Source organism: Mizuhopecten yessoensis, unplaced genomic scaffold (genome assembly GCF_002113885.1).
Source record: "Mizuhopecten yessoensis strain PY_sf001 unplaced genomic scaffold, ASM211388v2 scaffold7547, whole genome shotgun sequence".
Classification (NCBI taxonomy): Eukaryota; Metazoa; Mollusca; class Bivalvia; order Pectinida; family Pectinidae; genus Mizuhopecten; species Mizuhopecten yessoensis.
Genome location: NW_018407102.1, coordinates 1,355,045 through 1,364,245, shown reverse-complemented (window position 1 = coordinate 1,364,245; position 9,201 = coordinate 1,355,045). Strand labels below are relative to the sequence as shown.

The 9,201-nt window shown below is 39.2% G+C and overlaps 1 protein-coding gene across 1 annotated transcript; it reads left to right on the top strand.

Moving 5' to 3' along the window:
* The first annotated feature begins 4,840 nt into the window (after positions 1-4,840).
* LOC110453947 (ATP-sensitive inward rectifier potassium channel 1-like) lies at positions 4,841-8,518 on the top strand. The gene has a single exon (XM_021503204.1). The coding sequence runs from the start codon at positions 5,022-5,024 to the stop codon at positions 6,096-6,098; it is 1,077 nt and encodes a 358-aa protein (XP_021358879.1). The 5' UTR covers positions 4,841-5,021; the 3' UTR covers positions 6,099-8,518.
* The last annotated feature ends 683 nt before the right edge of the window (positions 8,519-9,201 follow it).

The window sequence follows — 9,201 nt, the reverse complement described above, 5'->3', positions numbered from 1 at the left end:
ATCAAAAGGTAGGAGAACATGTATGTAAGGTTTGGTTTGGACGATGCGTGGATTGAACTCTTATGCCATGTTTTGGAGGAATGCGTTGGATACCACTGACCCTCCCTGGGCGATGGCTGTTCTATTTATTAAACAAGCATACACGATACTACATTATTTAAACTAAATGTTGAATAATAGTAAATGTAATTGAATTTTCTATGAGATAAACAGATTCCAAAAATGGTAAATATAAGTATTGAACTGCTTTCAGTTGGCATTCATAGGAAAAATGAATTCCAACTGGACAAAGGTAAATCCAACTTGAAGCGCGCTATTCATATTGCCTATAAATGCCAACTGAAAGCAGTTCAATGCTTAAATGTTTGGACAATACAATGCCATGTTTGGACAATACAATATCATGTTTGGACAATACAATGTCATGTTTGGACAATACAATATCATGTTTGGACAATACAATGTCATGTTTGGGCAAGATAATGTCATGTTCGGGCAATACTGTCATGTTATGAATATGCAAATGTCAAGTTTATCAATACAAAGATTAATATTGCCAATATGAAGATCAAGCTTATGTAAAAGGAAGAACAGTGTTGTATACTATGAAGGTCGGGTTTGATAGCATGACGCTCGGGAATGGCCACTGTGATACGTAGACAGGCCGCTGTGTTGTGATCAACCTGTGGGGATAAATATGAATGCCGGGTTTGGATAAATTATATTCTGTTTCAATCAGAGCGTGAAGTCACATCATTTGTTTACACATGTCATCTGTCCAGAAACGAGCGAGACAGAAATGGTTGGCAAGAAAACCGACATATTAGGGGGAAACTACACAGAAACCAGAAGGCTTGGCTGAATGACCAACGTAATGTCCTTCCTTGACCGTTGTATTAGATTGTTCGTTAATAGAAACCGTTGCCAATTTCCATTGATGACATGGCTTAACACATGGACTATACATATTTGAATAATTGTTAAAGATTTTTGAAGCGAACAGAATAACATAAAAGAAACATTGCACGAGATTTTAACATCAAAGTCGGAACGTATGTGGGTTTTTTTAACGAAATTTATTTGCGGATAAAACCCAAATAATCCGGTAGATAAATCAAAATACACTAACAAATAAAACCCAAGTAAACAGTAGCCCAAGATAATCTCCAACTAATCTAGTAGATAATCCCCATGTCAACTAATAGATAATCAGTTTGTTAACTAGTAGATAATCCCCATATTAACTAGTAGATAATCCCCATATTAACTGGTAGATAATCCCCATGTTAACTAGTAGATAATCCCCATGTTAACTAGTAGATAATCCCTATATTAACTAGTAGATAACCCCGTGTTAACTAGTAGATAATCAGTTGTTAACTAGAAGATAATCCCCATGTTAACTAGTAAATATCCCCATGTTAACTAGTATATATCACCATGTTAACTAGTAGATAATCCCCATGTTAACTAGTAGATAATCCCCATGTTAACTAGTAAATATCCCCAGGTGAACTAGTATATATCCCCATGTTAACTAGTAGATAATCCCCATGTTAACTAGTAGATATCCCCATGTTTACTAGTAGATAATCCTTTTGTTAACTAATAGATAATCCCCATATTAACTAGTAGATAATCTCCAATTAAATCAGAAGGCAAAATCCAAGTACACTCACAAATAAAACTCAAGTAACACCCAATAACCCCACCCACCAAAGATATACAGTAGACTGTTGAAAGTACAGATGTCCCACGACAAATAAGTGTAACATAGTTCTCTAACTCGAGTTAGTTAATTTTCAAATGTTAAAAGAAAACATGATTAAGTGCAGTGTAACACGATTTGTGGAATTTCTTTCTTCTACTATTATTATTTATCATATTTTCGAGTGATCGACATCGCTGTTTAACAAACAACAGTCGTATAGCGTAGGAATTTCCCTGGAGTGGTCAGTTTACTTGTTGGTATGCAAACATCACTAAACCATATTTACACTCAATACACAATTTGTTTTTTAATAGGTCTATTCTTTCTCATTTTTTCCATTTTAATAAGTGTTTGTGAAAGCGAACCACTAGTAAAATGCATACCTCCATCGTAGATATGAACGTGCGCATTGGAGGAGAAGTAAAAGTCAAAGGGCGCCAATCTTCAATCGTCCACATTGTTCTACACGTCTGTTTAGCCAATCCCTCTGTTGTTTAATGGAAGGCCCGGGATTAATAAACAGGAGTAAATGTGGTAGAAATGTTGTTGTTATTGTGACTATGTTGATTTGCCATGACGTGCCCAATTTGCTTTTGAAGATTATAACTCATTTTTTCACTGAACATTACATACCTTTTATACGTCATCTTGTTGCATTCTCTCATTATAAAACACGTCAGCATGCCACATACGACATGTACAGAATGTCATCCAGCTCGTCAAAGTTCAAGTGGCTGACCAAGCACATTCACCTTGTCAAAGATTATGATGTATAATTAAACGGAACATACATTTCTTTGTTATTATTGCCATATAAGCTGTGAGTGCCTGTCACCAGATATCCAACGGTCTTATGCATTATGTAAATGAAAATTACGTCATATATTAGTTACTCCATGTTTTCTAACGACCATAATGTCAGTTTATGCCACATGATGAAATAATGGTCACATACCACAGACATGTTAATAGGTAGCAAGACTCGTGTGACGTCATTAAAATGAAAATGGTTCACAAATGATTCAACAGAAGATTTCGCCGACTGAGTTTCAAAATGGCTAAGAATGTCTCTTTTCAGTAAAATAAAAAAAAACACTAGGTTTTCATCAATGCTCTTCTTGCTGGTTGCATCATTGATCCTGTTTGATAACCGATTCAGGTGTAGTATTGCTTGTCTCTTCAGACCTGTATAAATTATATCTAGCCATTGTCCTAATTGTCCATTCAGTCCCGTATAAACCCTACCTAACCATGGTCCTGTTTGTCCCTTCAGTCCTGTATAAGCCCTACCTAGCCATTGTCCTGTTTGCCCCTTCAGTCCTGTATAAGTCCTACCTAACCATGGTCCTGTTTGACCCTTCAATCCTCTATAAATCCTCCCTAACCATGGTCCTGTTTGACCCTTCAGTCCTGTATAAGTCCTACCTAACCATGGTCCTGTTTGACCCTTCAATCCTCTATAAATCCTCCCTAACCATGGTCCTGTTTTTCCCTTCAGTTCTGTATAAGCCCTACCAAACCATGGTCATTTTTGTCCCTTCAGTACTGTATAAGCCCTACCTAACCATGGTCCTATTTGTCCCTTCAGTACTGTATAAGCCCTACCTAACCATGGTCCTGTTTTTCCCTTCAGTTCTGTATAAGGCCTACCTAACCATGGTCATATTGTCCCTTCAGTTCTGTATAAGGCCTACCTAACCATGGTCATATTTGTCCCTTCAGTCCTAAATAATCCCTACCTAACCATGGTCATATTTGTCCCTTCAGTTCTGTATAAACCCTACCTTACCATGGTCCTGTTTGTCCCTTCAGTTCTGTATAAGCCTTACCTAACCATGGTCCTGTTTGTCCTTCAGTCCTGTATAAGCCCTACCTAACCATGGTCCTGTTTGTACTTCACTCCTGTATAAGCCCTACCTTACCAAGGTCCTGTTTATCCCTTCACTCCTGTATAAGCCCTACCTAACCATGGTCATGTTTGTCCCTTCACACCTGTATACACCCTACGTAGCCATTGTCCTGTTTGTTCCATATATCCTGTTCTGATGGGACCTGGATTGCAGTTTTATCAGTCCTGTAATAATGAAACAACTAATGTACTGGTAAGGATTAGCCCAAAATCATAGATATCTGGGAATGAACCATTTCTGGTTTCCCCATTAGCCCCATTTCGTACGAATTCACTGGTTACTCTTGGTTTCCCTATAGACCACTTAGTTTCGTACATAATCTATGGTTCAACGCTTACAACGGTGTCAACTTCATTGAACCAATTCCGTTTCGTACGGACTCCGAATGGTTACTCCAGGTTTCCCAATCACTATCATTTCGTACAAACTCAATGGTAACTATCAACCCCATTTCGTTAGTTATCTCCTTATCTCTAGCTCGGGACTTAATGATAATTCAAAAATATTAGATATTGATCAAACAAGCGGTTTGATGTTTTGCTTGATTATCAGTTGAGTTATTGCGATGAAGGAGAGGCGTATCCATTCATTTCGGACTTTTCGTTTAGTTATAAATGTGTGTACCGCTTTAGGCAACGTCTCGTATACAGTGTCCGTCACGCTGACTTGTGGGTGGTTACGACTGTCACGAAGCCGGGTTTTCCTGGAATAAAACGGCCCTTATTTCCATAACGATGTATATAATACCTGTACGTGTAAGTGTCACGTTGTTGTACCGATAATGTATTCTTTACACATGTCACGGCCCAACTCAGATGTTTTAGGGTTATACATTACGCTCAATCTGATTGGACCATGGGCCAATTGAGACGAAAGGATGGAGGGCGTTAGTAAAAATGATCAGACTTGAATGATGTTTTGCCGTTTTCTTTGATATCATCATTTTATCATTATATAAATCATATACTTTTATTTTGTTTCCTCGTGGAGTGTTAGGGAATATTTTCCAGTAAATTCCTGCCAGTTTTCTATGAACACTTCCGCGAACACGCCCGTTGATGATAGTGTTTGTGTCTTGCGCATGCTCGTCCTTGTTGAAAAAGTAAATGTTAACATCTGCTGGTGCAATGTGAGTGGCAGGTTTTACATATCTCACATGTCAGTCTACACGTGTGTCAAAATAATCACCGCCCATTACTCACCTGTACAGGTAGACTATACCACACCTGAAAATAGTACGCCATAAGTGGTCACTTCAGCGTAGTAGACATCCGTTGTCAGAAACAAAACTGTCATCAGGCAGTATACCAAGCGTTAAGGTTTGTGTGTAAGTGATGGATGTCCTATAGAGGTACGTGCTGTACCAATATAGGACGGTGAATAATCGGATCTCTGTAACGATGATGCGAATGTCGGTACTTCCTGACGGATGCTCCGATTTTGATTCCAATAACAGCAAACACCGAGTGGTCACTAAACAAGGGACATTTCGGGTCAAACTGGACAGTGGAAACAAATTTATTATATCACATTACTTCAGGGATGCTCTGACAACTTTAGTAGACGCAAAATGGCGTTGGTCATTTATTATCTTCGTTATGGGATTCATATTGACTTGGTTGGTGTTCGCTCTGTTGTACTACGGCTATAGTATAGCTCATAACGACCCCGAGATCATCAGCCTCGGGGAAGATTCTGATGAAACACCATGTATTTATAACGTATTTGACTTTACAAGTGCCTTCCTGTTTTCTATAGAAACCCAACACACAATTGGATACGGCTACCGGGGCCTCACGTCAGAGTGTCCACACGCCGTACTGACGGTATTTTTCCAATTTGTGGTTGGGTTGGCCGTCCACTGTTTGACGGCTGCTCTCGTTTTCACTAAATTGCAACGGTCAAAGTGTCGCGGGGAGACCGTTGTGTTTAGTAGCAAGGCCTGCATTGGAGTTGTCGATGGACAATGGCGACTCATGATCAGAGTCGGCGACTTCCGGCGCTCGCAACTCTTGGGGCCTAAAGCCACTGGCATCATGGTCCGACGCAGTGCTGATAACGAAGGGAAAGAATATCTGCAGCAAAGCTTTATTGACTTTCAATCAGAGGGCGGAAGTGACGTCCTAACTCTGCTTTGGCCTGCCGTTATGTATCACAATATTGACGTCAACAGCCCGCTATGGCCGCCGGAGAAATTGGACGAGTTTGGAGGATTCTCCGAATTGGTTGTGCTCTTGGAAGGTGTCATTGAATCAACCAGCATGACTGTCCAGGTAAGGACGTCTTACATTCCAGAGGAGATACACTTTGGCTACAAGTTCCAGACCATCTGTCCACAGGTGCAGGAGAACGATAAATATCAGTGTAGCTACTTTGATTTCAACACCATCCGTCCGATCAACTACCGCAAAAAGAAAGTCCAGTACAGCCAGCAGGGTCACCGCCGACAGCCCCGACCAATCAAGGAGTACAACTAATCATAGACCACCTAGGGGGCACAATGACCATCACTATCTGCGGAACAATCACGCGCCGTGTAACTATGGACACAGAACTTGCTATGTGTGTGGCTTTAACTGCAAGGTGTGTGGTTGGACACGATAAAGTTAAATATACGTAATTTGATTTTTGATTGAACATTTTGTGGTTGGACACGATAGAGTTAAATTAAATTATTTAATTTTTGATTGAACATTGAGTACTTAATTACACAGACTTTGCTATGTTAATATTTAGCTTGGACACATTTGTGATTTTTTAATATACAGAAAAGGTATGTAGCAGGAACACAATAATAATTATTATTTGGAAAGCTTCTGAAGACTGACATTTAGCAACAGTGGTGACTCTTTACTACAAAATAGTACTGTGACTTAACATATTGAAAAGCTTACGACGTACGGTGACGTGCATTATGTCTTCCAAGTTACGCCATTTTCCCATCATGTCATATTAATTAATTAACTTTCGAACAATAATTCTATTTTATTACTTCACTTTAAGTCAAAAATGATGATATTTTAAAAAGGTAAAGAATTACCCTGCGCTTCTATTGGTTATATTTATAGATCGCCGGCGGTTATCTCAAATTCTAACCATAATGAGTGAATGGACCAAAGCAATTTTTATGGCAAAATTTAGCAATGTGTTCATGGAAATGACGTCAAAATATAACATGTATGCTGGGATGATATCTCGATAACAGAATCACGGACAATAATATAAATATTACCACAATAAACACGGGATAATTATACAACAGGATAGTAAGTTATATCAAATTGGGATGTTAAACGAAGTGACGGAAATAATTTGAACCCCCTCCCAGTAAATCAACATAAGTTAGAATCCAATGACGTAACGTGAAAGACTTACGGCACTCACTGTAACAGCATTTAGCTTGATGATTATACGTCTGTGCTGTACAACACTGTGATCATATAGGTTCAAATAGTGTACTGTGTATTTTCAAACTGGATACTAGTATGAGTTATGTAAACATACGCTACGTGCCCTACTGTACGTGTACCTTTTGTATTATAAACCATGATATCCGCGTTCTATATTACAACGTTCATAGTAAAACAATCGAAAGAATGTTGCCTTTTATCGTGTGTTGACTTGAATCATTTTTCGTTAATATCTCCAGTAATTAAAAGTAAAATTCATTTATTCTTAGTCGGGATACATTATTGATTAAATGTACATAGTTAACGTGCTGACAGATATAAACTTAACCGTACGAATGGCGATTTTCTTGCTTTTCGATTTAGCATCTAGCTGCGTTCCGCTAACAAACATTCAACATATTATCGCACCTGACTACGGCATTACTACTCCTAGTGCTACAAGGTATTAACGTTGATGTCGCGTATCACCTGTAGCACTAGCCTTGCTCAAGTCCGATAAATTGAAGGATATGGCGCGAAGCACCAGTCCTGTGTATCCTTTATATAGAAGTTGTTGTCACCACTGCTCTCATCCATGTAATCTTTTCGGATCGTAGATAACGGCCCTGTCGGCAACATTTGTTAATGTTTCGATCTACTTTATAATTAATTACATGTTATCTAAGTCCGTGGTATAATTAAGACCAGCAATTGTTGGGGTAGGTGCTGGAACCGTAGCACAGATCGGAAAACGTATAAAGGAGAGGGGTGTGCATCCTCTAAAGGAAGAGTAAATGTGGTCCAGCTTCATTCGTTCAGTTTTCCTTTTATTCGAATTCTCGGAAGGAACTACATGGACATGAGAATTTGTTACAGCTAATTTTGGCCTTTGGTGAGCGTCTAAATTCTGTACATCTCAGTTGAGGTACAGATATAGCTGTAACAAATTCTCAGATCCCTGTGTTAGGAACCTGTGCACACCGGTACATGACCGACTAATATTCCGATCTCTAGCATAAGGTTGTAAAACACGGGTTAAAGAATTTGAAAATGTCTTAATGTGTTGTGTTCAAAACAACACGCCGCCTTACACCAAACCTTCACAAAAAGATAACAACTATGTAAAAAAACTGTAATTCTCGTTCAACGGGAGGTAACTAGGCCGACCAAGTTTCGATGACATGACCTCCCAAGTTTAAATATACGTATGCCGTTTATTCACCGTAGTATAGATGTGTTTAGGCCATATCCTGACTGTAGAGGTTTATATTCTAACCATATTGGTAGAACTTTGATTCTTGGACGTTGTGTTATATACATGGTATATATTATATTATAACCTTTAATAGAATATCCGGAACTAACCGTTTTTGTGTATTATTGTATTCCGTCTCCGTATCTTGTTTCTATGTTTTGTTGTTTGACTTCCTGTTCCGGGAATAAAATGAAAAGTTGAAGAGTGAAGTTGTTTCGATTCATCTCTTAATAATCCTCTCACATCGCAAACCCAGTACAGTTGACCATAGTACCGGTACGTGATTTTTGTGTTAATCTTGCGGCAACTAGAATCAAATTATCATTATAGGTCATGCATAAGATACATATATACTGTTTTGGTTAAAGTCGAAACCCCGTGTCAGCAAGACTTCCGCTGAAGAAGAAGCTATAGCGCCATCGACGGAGGTGCCCAGATGAATCTCGTGCTAGGCGTTCGATAAAGTGCTCCACCAGAAACTACTCAAGGAAATACAGCACTTTAGATTTCGCAACAGCATCCACGGCTTGCTCGGGGACATTTTGCACATCAAGAAAACAACCCGTGGTTGTCGAAGGAATCCATTTATGATGTAAGGTCAGGGGTCCGGCTTCAAGAACATCAGTTTGTCTGCTAGTTTTCCTGTTGTACATCAACGACATGCCAGAATCTGTGGACTCTAACGTACGTCTATTCGCTAGTCTATGTGTCTAAAAAGACTTGGAACATCCACAAAAGTGGGAGGACAAACGCAATTCAACCCCGAGAAGTGTGTTGTCATGTCAAAGCCCGTGCATTCACCACACTTGTCCCCTCAACATGGGAATATGCGTCTCATCCTGGGACCCTTACACACAATATTTGAAGCAGGCGACCACAAATCGAGGGAACTGGGCAGTGTCACAGGGACATGAGAACCTGTTACAGCTCTATTTA

Excerpts from the sequence above, each read along its gene's own strand:
- LOC110453947 (XM_021503204.1), top strand. The coding sequence starts at position 5,022 with ATGATGCGAATGTCGGTACTTCCTGACGGATGCTCCGATTTTGATTCC.